This window comes from Protopterus annectens, chromosome 8.part0, assembly GCF_019279795.1.
Source record: "Protopterus annectens isolate FY-2018-M chromosome 8.part0, PAN1.0, whole genome shotgun sequence".
Classification (NCBI taxonomy): domain Eukaryota; kingdom Metazoa; phylum Chordata; order Ceratodontiformes; family Protopteridae; genus Protopterus; species Protopterus annectens.
The window spans coordinates 1,780,765,692-1,780,781,742 of record NC_056741.1 but is presented as its reverse complement, the minus strand read 5'-3'; the positions used below and the strand labels follow the sequence as shown (position 1 = coordinate 1,780,781,742).

Below are 16,051 nucleotides of genomic sequence, written 5' to 3'. Positions count from 1 at the left end.
GAGATGGACACCCAGTGTCAAAGTCATGGCCTCAAGCTAAATGCCAAAAAATGCATAGTCATCCCATTTGGGAAAAACAAAACACCCATGAATTACCACATAGGTGGCAGTCCCCTTAATACAGAAGAGGTAATAAGAGATCTGGGGACCCAGGTAGATAGTAATCTCTCCTTTGACAATCATACTGCCAAAGTAGTTAGGAAATCCTTCTATGTGGCCCCTCTAATTACTAAGGGGTTCGCATCTAGAAATAAGGAGGTTATAGTGCCCCTCTACTCGTCACTCATTAGACCCATCATAGAGTACAATGCCCCATTTGGGATGTACCTCAAGACACTTCCAACAGCTGGAAAGACCACAAAAGTACCTCACCAAGAGGATTACTGGCCTCAAACATATGTCCTATGCAGCCCGACTGAAAAAACTCTGGTTGTACTCAGTGGCATATCGCTTACACAGAGGTGATCTCTGCCTGACTTACAAAGCCATGTGCAACTCAGAATTGATGGACATGCTCAACCTAAAGAAATCCAAGTCACTGCGAGCCACGTGCTCTAGTGAGCTAAACATCACCACAACAATAAACAGAATATGGTGGAGGGATAGATTCCTGTCACAGAGACTCCCCATGCTTTGGAACAAAATTCCAAATCACATCAGGCAGAGCCCCTCACTAAACACTCTTCAAGAGAAACCTTGATGAGTGGATGGGTAACCGAAAATACACCCCTGGGATCACTTCATTGGCTCTGCTTAACAGAGGATCAGTTAATTAATCAATGGGGCGGCGAAAGCCGACACACTCTGGCTAGGCTTATAAATGCACTCGGGCAGATACACAGGTTCATAGGTAGGTACTAGGCTAACAGTTTTGTGACACAAGTACCATGTGCATATTGAGTGTCTTCAGTTTAAAAACTGCTTATGGCTTCTTGAAGAATACTCCATCTCATATCGCCTACTCAGAGGTGATCTCTGCCTAACATACAAAGCTATGTCAAACCCAGAGCTGTTGGACATGCTCCACTTAAAGAAATCCCAATCCCTCTGAGCTACACGCTCTAGGGACCTAAATCTTGTCACCACAATAAACAGAACATGCCGGAGGGATAGATTCCTGTCCCAGAGACTTCCCATACTCTGGAATAAACTACCTATCTATCTCAAACAAAGCTCCTCATTAGCACTATTAAAGAAAAATCTTGATGACTGGATGGGAAATAGGAAATTCACCCCAGGGATCACCTCTGTGTCTCTGCTCAACAGTGGCACAGGAAAATAATTTTATTGGGTGGCAAAAGCCAGAGTACCTTTTTGGCTGGGCTTGTACAGGCCCCAGGGCCGATAGCCTAGTACCTACCTATGAACCTATGAAATTCTGGATGTCAGTGAATACTGAAACTTGTACCGCAAGCTTGCAATGGACAACAATACTGAGACTGAGAAAGAACAGTGTGCACACTGTTCAGAACAGAGAGAGTAGGCACTGCATAGCATGCAGAAAATATTTTAAGTTGACTACAATGTTGACTAAAAAAGGGGACCAAAAAAAAAAAAACAACACCAATAAATATGTGCAGATATTAGTAGTAGTACCCACAAATATAAGGAGACAGGGATAATAATGCAGAAGACTGAAATTCTGTGCAAGGCAAATATGAATATTCTTTATGAGTAGAGTATTATTTGCAGAGAGACCCCAATCTGTGTGTGGCAGAGATGAATGTGTGTGTGTTACAGGCACATTTAGAGGACTAGTTAAACACCTTTACATGCAGGATTGCTAAAAGCATTTCTGTTACCTGAATGACTGTAAAAGTGCTATTCAGATAAGAGTAAAGAGAGGAATGAGGGAACACTTTTAATGATACACCAGGCAGACTTGCAAGCAAATCTGTTTGATTTGTATTGTCATGCAAAGCTGACTGAATAGCTGAACCTTGTAGGGCAGGAAATCTGATACTCTTGCTAGCAGGGGGCTGGAATATGGGAGGAGTAAATGAAGAAACTGAGGCATATCAAAGTTAAATGCCTAAATACAGGCTGATATAGCAAAGAGCTGCTACGTCTGGAAGCTTTTTTCACAGAATGTGTAACACTTCATCAGCAAACACATTTGTAAGAGGCACTGCATGACAGTGAGTATTTGAGGCCCCTGAAAAAATAGTTTCTCATCTCTGTTCTTCCATTCCAAGTGAATGGAACAGTAATGAACCAGCACAGCTATGGGCACTAAAATCTCAAATACAGTGGACTTGCAGTGTATTATGGGCTAGATTTTTCTACAGAACAAACTAATTCTCATCAGGATGTCTGCCCCCAGGAGGGCAGTCAGAGGTACAAACAGAATAAAATTAATAGTGACTACTTCTGTCTGGTACATGCAGGTTTGCAATGAGCTAAACTTAAGGAAAAGTTAAAAAATATATTTGTTTTAATTATTTTCCCGTAGTGGTCCTTTATGTAGGAACAGTAATTCCTTTAGTTTACCAGGACTAAATAGTGAGATTAGCTAAATATTGTTTTTCTGTAACTGTGCGACTCCTTCCAGATGTGTTATTTTCAATATTTCCTGTGACTGAAACTCTGGTGTTTACTGTAAATAGATATTTAGGTTTCCTATCAGCAGACCAAAGATGCATATTTTCAAATGCATCTTGGTCGAACTGACAAAACCGAAACTGCAAAATATCGAAGCGGCATGTAAGCAAATTCTTTCCCTGGGAAAGAATTTGCTTGGCTGTTTCGGTACTTTGCTGTTTTCAGCACTGTAGTGCGCTCTCGGAGTTGGTATATTTAAGTAGGGGGGTGTGGGGGCACAGCCCCCCCATGTCGGTGGGTGTGGGGGGCAAAGCCCCCCCCACTTAATCTCATGTTTTAATGTGCTTACTTTTTTTTTTTGTTGGAACAGTGACTTTTTCCCTTGGGGGGGGGGGGGAGGAGGGGAAAAAATCGCTGTTCTGACAGTTCGGTTTTGTAAGATTTCGTTTACATGGGGTCGAATAATCACCGTTCGCTTACCTAAGCATTCAGTGATCTAATATAGACCCGATATTTAGTATTTTCATGTTCTTTCATTAATTAAACTTTCCATTGTGGCTAGTCCTTTTTAGAAAATATTTAACTTTTAAGAGTATTTGCATATATTTATTTGGTGATCACCCTGGCCACTCCTGAAAGGCTGTCTGTTTGGTCAACATTACCATTTGTATTAATACTCAGTATAATTGGATAACCTTTTAAGAGCCTTATAGTAACTGACTGGTGGCAGTGAATCTGCCTTATAGTCTGGGCAAAGCTGGTAGAGCAGGCAATCTGTGCCAGCCTTTCCCAGGTGTGTGTGTGTGTGTGTGTGTGTGTGTGTGTGTGTGTGTGCGAAAATTACATCTCAGAGTATATGTGACAGCTACTTGGGCAGAGACATGAGGCACTGGTTTCACAGAGAAGGTCCTGGAGGACTTGGCTTGGACACACAGCTGAGAACCTAACCTTACAGGTGTGCCAGTGGAGAGTTTTATTGGGGACCTGGAGGGAGACAGAGAAATCCAGACCCTGGGCTGACTGTGTTCCTTGTATGCTCTTAAGGGAAACTGTACTTGATACAGAGAGGTCTGCATCTGGAAATACTGAGTGGATCCATTTGTATTCCAAGTGAACTTCCCTCTCCACTGCCAGTGGTGAGCATTCATGCTCCTTGATTATTGGCCTAGAGTGAGGACATCACACTCCCACAGCATCCATGGAACAGGCTGGAGCTTTCACACTGGAACTGCCATCACATGAATCACGTTACCAAATGTGGTATAGCATGGACTCTACGGATCAGAGACCCTCTCAGTAGGTTCCAGCATTAAATCAAAAATTCCTGCCAGGGTGGTTGCTTTTAGGGTGTTTCAAGAAATTTTGCTTGGCAGTGGAGGCAGCCTGCAAGAGCAGTCCAGAATATTTGGAATCCAGCCAATAAAAGTCTGTTGATTTTATTTTCCAGCACCAAGGAAAGCCACTTCTGCCATTATGATGGAGTTCTTCTAGACTAAGTTATGGTCAGCTGTATGTTTTGTCAAGCTATGCATTTAATGCATCCACATAATAACATTTCAGAAAGACAAACGTATAAATGTAGCCATTAGATACAGCCTGCAGCCTCAAATGCAGCTCTTACTACTCTGACAATTGCCTCAAGAGAAAAGATTCATTTGTGCATCTCACACAATGTAAACCACACATCTTACCCATGCTATATCCACTACATCCTTGTAAGATCCGTCTTGCTCTCCATTTGGCATCTTCTGGAAAACTTGGACTGCTTAACAGTTCTGGATAAGTGCAAAGGGCAACCACCTATACATTTAAAAAAATACAAAAAGGTTTACTTTTTTAATTTCCTTTTACTTTATTCCTGCAGTGCTTCAACAGACACAAAACATTCCAATATCACACAACTCAAACTTGTGAAGTGCAGTGCAGTTATGAAAGGTTCTAGACAGGCTACACTCAGCCAGGGATGTGGTTTGTGCTTTCATCAGCATCTTGGCAATAAGGGTGTTCTTCACTGCGGTCCTAACCCTTCCCCTCAAGGAGACATGAGCACTCACATCGTAGCAGGGCATTCTACACCTTTCTCCATGCACATCCATGTTTCAGCCAACCTAATGTAAAGGACTTTTGTTACTGGTTTGGAAGCACCAAGTCCACATTCTAATGCCTAGCCATGTCAGCACCCTGAAAGCCTCTGTTTGCATATGGGGTGATCAGAGGACTACAACCACCACTCCATCCACCCAAAATGGTGAACTGGTATTTGCCATTCATTCCCATCCAACCCAGCCTGAGCTACTACTCAAGACTTGGGCCTTCTGGGTCACAATTGGGCTTTATCCCACTATGGCACACCATCAGGCTGTATAAACAGTGAACATGTTCAAGGTTATACATCTGTTCAAAATGACAAACTACTTTTATCAGGCAGCTGGACGATGCTGTAATTATTTTCCCCACATTTTCATGAAGCTAGCAATTACCAGAATCACTTTAATATGCAGTCTTTCCTTTTCCCTACTTCATTCTTCTGCTGAATGCTGAACTTCATTCTCAGTAGTTAAGCATATAATGCATGCTAATGGTTACGTGGCACACATATGAGCCTGGAGACCAAACAAAAGTTGCTGTCCAGGATCACAGGCTAGAGGATCCACCCAAGACAGAGGGGTAAATGGAAGCTGTCCTACTGCAAAAGCAAAACACTGACGACATACCTTTACAATGATTATATTACGTAGATGAAATTTACTTACCATATATCAGCACAAGCAGGTCCAACCTTACCAACTGTAGGTCTAATAAATAATATGAAGTAGGAAACTATCCAAGAATGCTAACCTATCCCTTTTACACAAACTGGTCTGCCTATCCAAATCTCAGTTATGTCATACAAAGGTAAACCATGAAAAGCTAATAATGACCTGAAGATCACACCAGCAAGAGGGAGGGAGGATTTTGGGAGGCCATTTTAATAAGGGTACACCTGCCCATCAAAAGCAATCATTAAGTTAATTACATAACTTTAACTGGTGTGAGCAGGTCCCTCCTTGTCAAGAGCACAGCACTGTCCCAAGCTTATTCTTCCAAGGTGGCATACTTCATGTAACACACATCTGATTACTGTGACCTTGAATGAAGATCTGTACCTAGATATCGCATTCAGATTGTCCTGTAATAGTGTCCAGAGTAGTCCATGTATTTGCAGCAAAATTATCATCTATGAATGCATTTATGAAAAATGTCTGAGACACAGTCACTTCCCTGGTTGGTGGAGAGTACTCTGGGCTGCCTGCAAAGTCAACGTTCTACTGTATTTCTTTATTATTATTAATGATAATGATAATAATAATAATAATGCTAATGATAATAATAATAATGATAATAACAACCAGCGATAACAATAATAATCTAACTAATGCAACAAACCCCAATTTCTTACTGGAGAAAGACAAACATCTGTGAATCCCTGTGGGAATCCATAATATGAAATAAATACTCCCCTCATCTGAAGAGTTTGGAAAGCATACAAGATGGACAAACTAACTGGGGTTCACCTCAGTGGCAAGACGGTGGAATGTAGAGTCTCTGGACAATTAATACAGTCTCCATGGGACTCGATAACATCCCAGGTTGCATCCCATATGAACTCAGGCAGGAGCTTGCAGCACCACTAGGTGCCCTATTCAATCAAAGCCTGAGTATCGGCTTTGTCCCACCTGAGTGGAGGATAGCCATCGTCATCCCTTTGCACAAAGGTGGAGCACCCACCGATCCAGGAAATTATAGACCCATCAGCCTAACTAGCCTGATTTGCAAGGTCATGGAATGGATTATCATGGACCTCATTAACAAGGACATTGGCAACCTCCAAACACTCAATCTCACACAGTTTGGATTCGTCAAGGGGAGGTCATGTTTGTTAAATCTGGTCAACCTCTTTGAGACAGGTCACCATAGCCATGGACAAGGGGAAGATGGTGCACACTGCCTACCTTGACCTGGCCAAAGCCTTCAACATTATTCCCCACTCAGGCACAATAGACAAATTCTCTCAACTAGACATCAATCTGTATGTTGCCAGATGGGTAGCTAACTGGCTCACGGACAGAACCCAAAGTATATAAAAAAGAACACAGTTACGTAAAATCATCAAATTTATCTGCATATAAATAAATATAATACATATTATATGCAAATATTTTTGGTGATTTTATGTAACTGTGTTCTTTATATACTTTGGATTTTGGACTTTTGTTATTGAATGCAGTGTACCACAGTGATTCTCTGTGTTCAAGACTGAACCCACCTAGTCAAAACAGGGGAAGCCACCTAAAGCAGTAGACCCGGAATGAGAGGCGTACCCCAGGGGTCGGTCTTGGGGCCTCCATTACTTGGGACATACTTTTCTGAGGTGCACACCAAAACCAGTGGGCTATGGCTGATAAAGTTTGCAGATGACTGCAAACTGGGCATGGTCATCAATTCCCCAGTGATGTGGACATCCTCCAAGAAGGTCTCACCCAAACAAATGACTAGTGCTAGAAACATGGCCTTAAGCTGAATACCAAAAAATTATCACCATCCCCTTTGGAAACAGTTATACACCATCCCCTTTGGAAACAGTTATGCCCCACAAATGATCACATTAATAACATGCTAAACACGCAATAAGTTGTGAGGGATTTGGACATCCAGGTTGATGGCAACCTGACATTTTGACCACCATGTTGCTTCCATTGTACTGAAAGTTTTACATGGCCCACCTCATAAGTAAGGGCATCTCATCCAGGGACAAGGGAGGTCATGACATCCCTGTATTCTTCAATATAAGGCTTATTATTGAGTACAACTGCCCATTCGGCATGTACCTCACAAAGCACATGCAGCAGATGGAGAGACCACAGAGGTTCCCTCACCAGAAGAATCCAGGGTCTCAAAAATCTACCATACACAGAAAGGCTAAAAGCCCTATCCCTACTCAGTTTCATACAGACTCCTCAGAGGTGACCTCTGTCTGTCATATAAGGCGATCTCAGACCTCGCCTTGATGAGACTGCTGCATATCCGCAAGTCAAGCTCAACTTGAGTAACCCACACGCGCAGCCTCAACCTGGTCTGTGACATCAATAGGGCTTGGTGGGACAGATTTGTGTCCCAGAGAATCCCCCATCTGTGGAATAGACTCTCTGTTCATGCCCATCAAGCAGAGTACCTCTTTACTCCTTTTTAAGCGTGACCTGGATAACTGGATGGGAAAGAGAAAATACATCCTTGGGATTTCATCCATGTCCCTGCTGGACAGGGGCATAGGGTGCTGACTTGTCTAAACATGGGCTAAACTCTTGGCTAGGCTTATAAGGACCTCAGGACCAACAGCCTGGTAACCTCCTATGATCATATGACTACTGGAATTGAAGAAACCATGTGGTCAGTTGAAGGGGGGGGGGATCTGGATAAGCTTGCTGGATGGATCAGCAGGGATCGAGAGGACCTGAGACACAAGAAGATATTCCATAAGATGAAGGCCTGACATATAGCACCAAACCCGACGAGGCCAAAATGCGTTTATGAGAAGGACTTTGGACTTGCTCTGCATGAACTTTGGAATAAGGGAAAAAGGAGAAAAAATGTATAGGAATCCTTCAGGCTACATCTTGAAGAAAGTATCCAAAGGATACTCCCAAAGCAGGAGTCAGAGAAAAGAAGTCACTGTACTTGGTGTTAAACATCTACCAAGGCTTTCTCTAGTGATGGAACAGTTTCCTTGCTACTAAAAGGCTCTGACCACTCAGGAGGCATCCATAAGCAACAACTGAGCCTAACCACTATGAAATTAGTTCTCAGTAATATTGCTGACACTCAGAAAAATTATTACTTGTCTTGTCTACCTACTGAGTTATACATACTGTGACGCCCGTGCCCTGGCCCAGCAATCAAGAAGCCTCAATCCTCACCACTAACACCAGTGAGGGGTGTCTCGTATAGGAGGAAAGGATAACAAATACACACAGTAAAGTGCAACTTCCCTTAAGAGAACATAGAGATCACAGTCAGTCTGGGGCTGGTCGCTCCCTTGCTCTCCAGGTCCCCAATAAGACTCCCCACTGGCAAAGATATAGGGTCCAGATCTCAGCCTAGTGGGCAAGCTAAAACCTCCAGCAGCAGTGCTTCGTGTCCCTGCCCAAGTAGCTGACACACACACACACACACACACACACACACACACACACACACACACACACACACACACACACACACTTTGAGAAGAGTTTATATAACACAAACACTCCTGGGGAAGGCTGGCACAGGTTCTCCAGCTGTGCCCCCTTTTCCCAGACTATACAGTAGAACCAGCTGCCACCACCCACCAATATTTATCAGCTACTCAAAGGCCCCCTTAAAAGGGTGTCCCAATTATTACTGTGCAATATTATTATCCAATTGGTAGTATAGCCCAGGGCTAAAGCTATTAGAGTGGCTTTGTACAATTTTACCAAAGGTATGCAAGTATTCTAAAGAGCTTAAAGTGTCTCTACAAAAAGAGCCACAGTTGAAAGGGTTTAAAAATATTTAATAACAAATAGTCAAAACACAAGGCAATACTTTTTATTACACAGTGCTAGTCAAGAGTTCAGAGATCACAGAAAAATACCTATTCAGTTGCACAGTTCTGACATCACAGAAAAACAGTCTAAACTTTCTAGTTTCTAGCTATTTCTAACAAAAAACACAAATCTAAGATAAATGTACATATAGAGCAAAACAGTGCTGATGAGTTGGATGGTCAAGACAAAAATGTTAATGCTCTCTGATTCTCTCCATTTTTAAAATCACATTCCTGGTTCACATTACATCATTCTTCACACTTCCTGGTTCACATTACTTCATTCTTCACACTTCCCTGGGTTCCCAGGCTAACAGAAACTACATTTACATTCTTCACCTCTGGGCAGAAACCAGAGCAATAAAGGACATATATGCATGCAAATTCTGGCCATTAACTCTGGCCTTAAAACAATAGCAAGAATTCCTTTACTTAGACAGACGGGAGCCATGTTTAGATCAAATGGTCACAACATGCTTTACTTGGTCAGTAGAGTGCACTGTTGTTACATTTTTTTAGTTCCACATGTAACACTATTTTTTATCATTTAAGACACAAGCCTGTGGTTTACATTAATATTTACAGATGACAGAATTATCTCCAAAATTCTATCTGGCTAGGCTGGCAGCCTTCACCTATATTCACCCAATCTTTGCACATACTCATTGCACATGTATGCTCAACATAACGATGAACCTATAATGATCTAAGAGTATCAAGCTTTTAAAGCGTTGACTGAGTTCATTTGCTACCATGTACCAATCTGAACACTGATCCCACCGGCACCGGACCAAGGAGCATATCAAGCACCAAACTACAAGGGCTTGAATACAGATCAGGTTTGTAATTATCTGGCCATGTCTGGCTGCCATTTGTTTAACTAAGGGATACATACAAATAAAGAAATAGCTATTCTAAATTATCATATTACTCAAATTACAAATACTTTCCCTCCTTTACAGGTAAATCTCAAGTAAAAGAACAATGTACTAGTCTTATACTGTAGTAAATAAAACAAAAAAAAAAATCAGTAGTAATAAAATATAGAAATTCTACTTTGAAATGAAAACTTTACTACGTTTACCCCATCAAACTGTGTTTCTACATAGTACAAGTAATATAAAGCTCCCCTTGAACTCTATTCTTCTTAAAAGTATACAATAGCTACATGCAGCATTGCATGTCAAAAATATCCACATCCAACTATCTGAGGTAAGCAATTCAACCATTATTCCAATCCCTATGACTATTGTAAAACATTGTTTCAGAGACATGTAATCTGGTATCCCTGAAACAAAATAAAAAAAAATTAAAAAAAAAAAAATCATCTACCCGTTTATCATAAATAATTTCCGCACTTCCTACCTTATCAGTTAAGAAAGTAAATACTTCTTAGAAACAGGCCACTTTAATAAGCAGCACAAAATCCCACTGGTAGGAAGTTCCTTCAAGTCATCTTTGCACTTTTACAGAAACAGAAGCGCAGTCAAACTTGTGATGCTGGGCAGGGGCAACAGTCCTTGGATCCACTCTACTGCCCATAACAATCAGATGACCAGTGGGGGTATGACTTCACAATCTACACTAGTGGCATCAAAACAGACTGAAATATAAAATCAGCACACAAATGAATCACTAACAACTCATGAATATGCAAAAAATATATACTGTTGCTCTGGCTGTGGGCCTTTATCATCAATACTAAAAAAAATGGACTTCACACTGAACACTCACCAATCAGGAGTTTTGGTCTAGCTTCCCAGGCCCTTTGTCCACTTTCATTTGGGTTCAGTGCCTTGGGTTCAGTGCCTTCTCTATTCCTCACAGTAACAGAAGTAAACAGTTAAAACATACACTTTCTTTGAAGTCTGGTAGCATTTTCCAATACTGCAGGTATTCTGTCCTGGCCCATGGAAGATCACTGCCATCACTACAGATTACCTGACTGAAGAACTTTACCATTACACTGTTAAGAAATAAGCCAAACAAGTGGATTCACGAGTGGTTCACCAATGAATATAATAAAGTGGCTGCCATTCATATTAATATAAGTAAATAAACTAGCCTTAAACTTTTAAAGGTGAATAAAAATACTTCTCTTAAAAAAAGGTGGACAGTACATTTAAAACATATGTAACTGGACAGAGAAAAACAGAGAAATCACCAGTATGAGCAGGTAGGATGCTTAAAAGTACCTAGCTGGAAGAATTACTGACCCCTATCTACACAATTTGAATTTTAAGCACATAGGCAGAAAAATACAGAATAAACTCCCTGGTAAAGAGTATCAGGACGGTATATACAAAAGTCCTGGGCAACAGTAATTACAAACAGTATAATGACTGCTACCAGGACAGGCATTACATCTGAACCCTGGAAGGATATCTTCCAACAGGTCCACTCTGAGAGGCAAACCTTTAATACCATTCTTTCAATCCCTTTTCCATTCAGTGTACCCCAGTCCATGGTCTTTTCTGGATACCGGTCCCAAGGAGATTATGTTTTTGGCCTTAGAGAGGGTGGATATTACCTGCTCTTCTGAGATGCTAGGCAATGGACAGGTGGTGGGGTCTGGTAGGGACAGGGAGATGAAATCTGTGCCAAATCTGTCCGCCAGCAGACTGGAAATTTCTTTGGGTTCAGTGCAACTAGTACTGTACACTGTCAGTTTGGCACATAGCTGGACATTCCCTTTAAGATTTCGGACATAGCTAGAGAAAGCCTTATGATTGTCTTTAGCTAGATATGCTAATTTAGCATCATAATTGGCTTTAGAGGACTTTACAAGATATCTGATTTGCTTGTTCAAGCTGTGGAGGGTATTCTTCCTCTGGTGAGCAAGTTCCTCTTCTTCTTGGATAATAGTTTCTTCCTTTTGTTACATAACCTATTTATACTCGCAGTCCCACCAGGGTGGCCTGTTTCTTTGGAAGAAACTGGTTTTGATACGGACATGTACAGCAGAGACTATGCAGTTATTTAAATGTCTATACAGGGCATTTTTGTACTCCTTTCACTGTTGGCTGTGTTAGCAGGGGGTTTGAAACTTTTTATACCCTTGCTTAGTAGGCTAAAGTTTGCTTTGGAGAAATTTCAGTTTTCTTGTTCCAGTGGGAGTGTCCAGTCTGATCTTTACTTAAAGACAAATTTATGGTCTGACCTCACCAGGGAGGGCAACTCCCTGGCTGCAAAGCACAACGATAAACAGACCTGAATGTGACCCAAACTACCTATATTCACGTCAGCAGTATGGATGCTGGAGGGGCAAGCCAAGAGGATGGGAGTGAATGGCTGGTGTCATCTTGCCCTTTCTGAGGGGGCTGGAAGTGGCCCTAACTCATCTCTTGGGTGCATCCACATGCAATGGTATGAGCCTATTGAGCACACACTGCTCCAAAAGAGATTAACGTGCATCATAATACAGGCTTCCTGAGTGAGTAGCAATATACAGAGCTGAAGAGAGCTGTCAAGGGGATTGTTCCACTTAGAAGAGTTGGAAGGTAGCCCGCTCCTGTGGACCTGAAAGCTGGCCCAGTCCCTAACTAGTTAAGCTCTTGGGAAAGAGAAACCAATTAGCTAACTGACCCATTTGTTTTTGCCCAAAAAACCCAAAGGAACCTTACTTAGCAACAGGATGCCTGGCCCTTACCCTGGCTAGAATGAATGGGTTGACTAAGTAGATCAGTCCAGTGGAGATAGAGGTTTGTGAAAGGGATGGAATGAATCAGAATTCTGGAGTTGAGCTGTCTATACGTGGGTGTATGATTTTATATCATCATGTTTTCATTGTATACAATTTTAACAGGTTCTCACCTGGCGCAGGAAAGTGATCGGCTGCTGACCCATTGCATGTGCATCACCAATGTTCACTTTGATGACTTCAGAGAAGGGCTTTTTGATACCCTGCAAAAAACAAAAACAGATTCCATAATGCAACAATTTTTGTACCATATACAATCAAACACTTCTTTACACAAAAAATGAAAAGGAAGTTATCATCCACAGGGTGGAAGCAGCCTAAATTTATCATTTACTACATTTTCCCAAGTTTAATAAATAATGTCATTTACTGCAACTGTTGTATTTCAAACAACTTCAGTCAGACATTTTTCAGGCTCCCAGAGGATGTAACGTTATGTATTGGGTAAATATATCTGTACAAAATAGATTCATAGATAAGTACTAGGCTATCTGCCTGTGTGGGCCATTTTAAGCCTAGCAAAGTATCTCTTGTGGGAATCAAACCCTGCACCTTGCATCTGTAAGGGAAACGCCTTAACCATTAGGCCAACCTCCCACTCATAGGTTAGTACTAGACTAACTGCCCTTGTGGGCCCCTGCCCCTTTTGTCTGCAAGGTAAACACACCTTAACCATTTGGCCAGCCTCCCACCCAAAATATACATCTTCATTCTGTAAAGCTCTTTCCAGTGGCACCTTGAGGTTAAAAGGCATACACCTTAGTCACGGAGCCACTTGGCCTTTAGTAGATGGTTCATGACTATAGAATCTGTAGCATGTTTAGGAGCCAGAATCAAAATAAACAGCGCAAACAAACAAAAAGAAAAAGAATTCCACAGGCGTACACGATGTCTGTGCTAAAAAACACTGTTTATTTTGGTATTAAGGCACAAATACTGCGAATACAACTACAACTAAGCGATTTCACCTCAAAAGGCATCATCAGAGTCGTATATCCACATTAAAGCACACCCTAAATACTGCAAACCATTTCTTCTTCCCTAATAGAATCAAAATGTTAACTCATGTACTGCCTGTCAACATCTAATCTTTTATAAAATAGTTTCACATAAATCAGTAACCTCAAAACCAAGCCTGATATAACATTTAAAACTGAAATAAAAATAAAAATATGTACTGTGAACAATATCAGAAAAAATATTACTTTCAAGAACTAAACATATAAAATTCTTAAAATGTTGTGTTAGTGTGATGCAGTCCTGTACTATTAGTGAACTTGTAGTAAACAATGCATCCAAAAATAATTGTTTCATCACACACACACACACACACACACACACACACACACACACACACACACACACACACACACACACACACACACATATTACCTAGCACAATTTCCTCTTGTACTTTAACACACTAGTTATATAAATATGTTCATTAATTCCAGGTTGAACCTAGGTGTTCAGTCTAAATTGCCATTTAGTTTCCTTGCTTTCTATGTCTAGCTTAGGGTCACCCACCTATCATCCCTATAGGACCTATCAATTACAAAAACAAAAATCTTTTGTAATTTGGGCATACAGTTGAATGTCGGAAGAGTGAACTAGATGATTTCTTATTTTTATGTTCCTGGTGTGTTCAGCAATCCTGTCTCCCAACCGCCTGGTGGTTTTACCCTCATAAAATGCCCGACAGGAAATACAGGTGGCCACATAAACCAACATCGGTGTTACAATTACACCTTCCAGGGCATTGTAAATTCCTGTGGAAGCCTGCAATTTCAACATATGGCCCATCATTAATATACTTACACCTATGGCAGGCCCCACATTTACTCATTCTTGAATTGTAATTTTGCTTTACACGTCTATCAACCAGTTCCAACCATTCCTTGATGTTACTACCTTTACTGTATACCACTATAGGCCTTTGCCCTAACTTACCCTTAAGCTCAGTGTCTAGCACATTCTCCCAAATAATGAACTTTGGGATCAACTGGGGTGTTGATTGATTATAAGGTATTACAAACAATTCATCTTTCAAGGTGGTTCTCTCACAAATATTTACAGGGGGTCTCCCTAGTTCTTAATATGGGTGTGAATTTCTAAGTCCTGCCTTTGTTCACCTCATTCCTGGTCATATACAACAATTTGGTAGGATATCCCCTAGTTATAAACATGTCAGTTAGGGTATTCATCTCTTGTTGGTACATCATATCATCACTAATTAATCTTGACATCCGAACCATCTGACCCTTGACCACACTTCAATTTGATAGTTGCCATCCGGTCCACCAAAACAGAAGGGTATTTGAATAGGTGTTTTTCCTATAGATGGTTGATCTCAGGGTTCCCTGATTCTTATCTAATTCTATGTCAAGGTAATGAATCTTGGAAGGATGCAGCTGATGTGTAAATTTTAAATAAGACATAGTCAGATTTAAATAATCAACAAATTCCTTTGCCTCATCAACCGTACCTCCCCATAAAATCAGTACATTGTCCAAGAATCTCAAAAATAAAATTATCTTGGACCAAAATGGTGAGGTAAACACAAATTGTTTTTCCCACTCTGTCAACACTAAATTCGCAAAAAATCATGGCCACTGCCATAATTTGACAAAACAGTTCCCTTCAAAATACAAAAGACTGTTCTTCAAAATGATAAAGTTCACCAAAAAGTTGATTTTTATCATCCAACAACAAAATTGTTGTGATACAATTCTAAGCCTTCCCGATGGGGTATGACCGAAAATAAATTGATCACATCAATTGTATTGAACATAAAGTCCGAAAATAAATTGATCACATCAATTGTATTGAACATAAAGTCCCTACTTAAGTCAACCCTCTGAAGCATTTCCAAACAATGCCAGGAGTCCTTAAGAACCTGTGGGCAACCTTGCAGGATCCCCTTAGAGTAATAATCTACATATGCAACCAAGGACTCGGTCTTGGAACCCCTGGCAGCAACTATAGGTCTAAAAGGGGGATTTAAAGGATCCTTATGGGACTTTGGGATGCCAAAAATAGATGGAATAACAGGAGTGCCATTAGTCAAACAATCAAATTTGACTTTCGTTATGAGCCCCTCAAAAAATGCATCCTGCAGAAAAATATCAATTTTGGCATATGCCCCATTAACTTCACTTTTTGAAACTCTTTTGTATGTAGTCAAATCATTCAAAATGTCATACATC

General features: G+C 40.9%; 1 protein-coding gene across 1 annotated transcript in view; it reads right to left on the bottom strand.

Moving 5' to 3' along the window:
* GPT2 (glutamic--pyruvic transaminase 2) overlaps positions 1 to 16,051 on the bottom strand; it is a 567,369-nt gene that overhangs the window by 490,101 nt on the left and 61,217 nt on the right. The window contains exons 2-3 of the mRNA XM_044081280.1: positions 12,959 to 13,048; positions 4,233 to 4,341 (exon numbers count right to left, since the gene is read on the bottom strand). Of these exons, the coding sequence (XP_043937215.1) occupies positions 4,233 to 4,341; positions 12,959 to 13,048 (199 nt within the window). The remainder of the gene's footprint in view (positions 1 to 4,232; positions 4,342 to 12,958; positions 13,049 to 16,051) is intronic.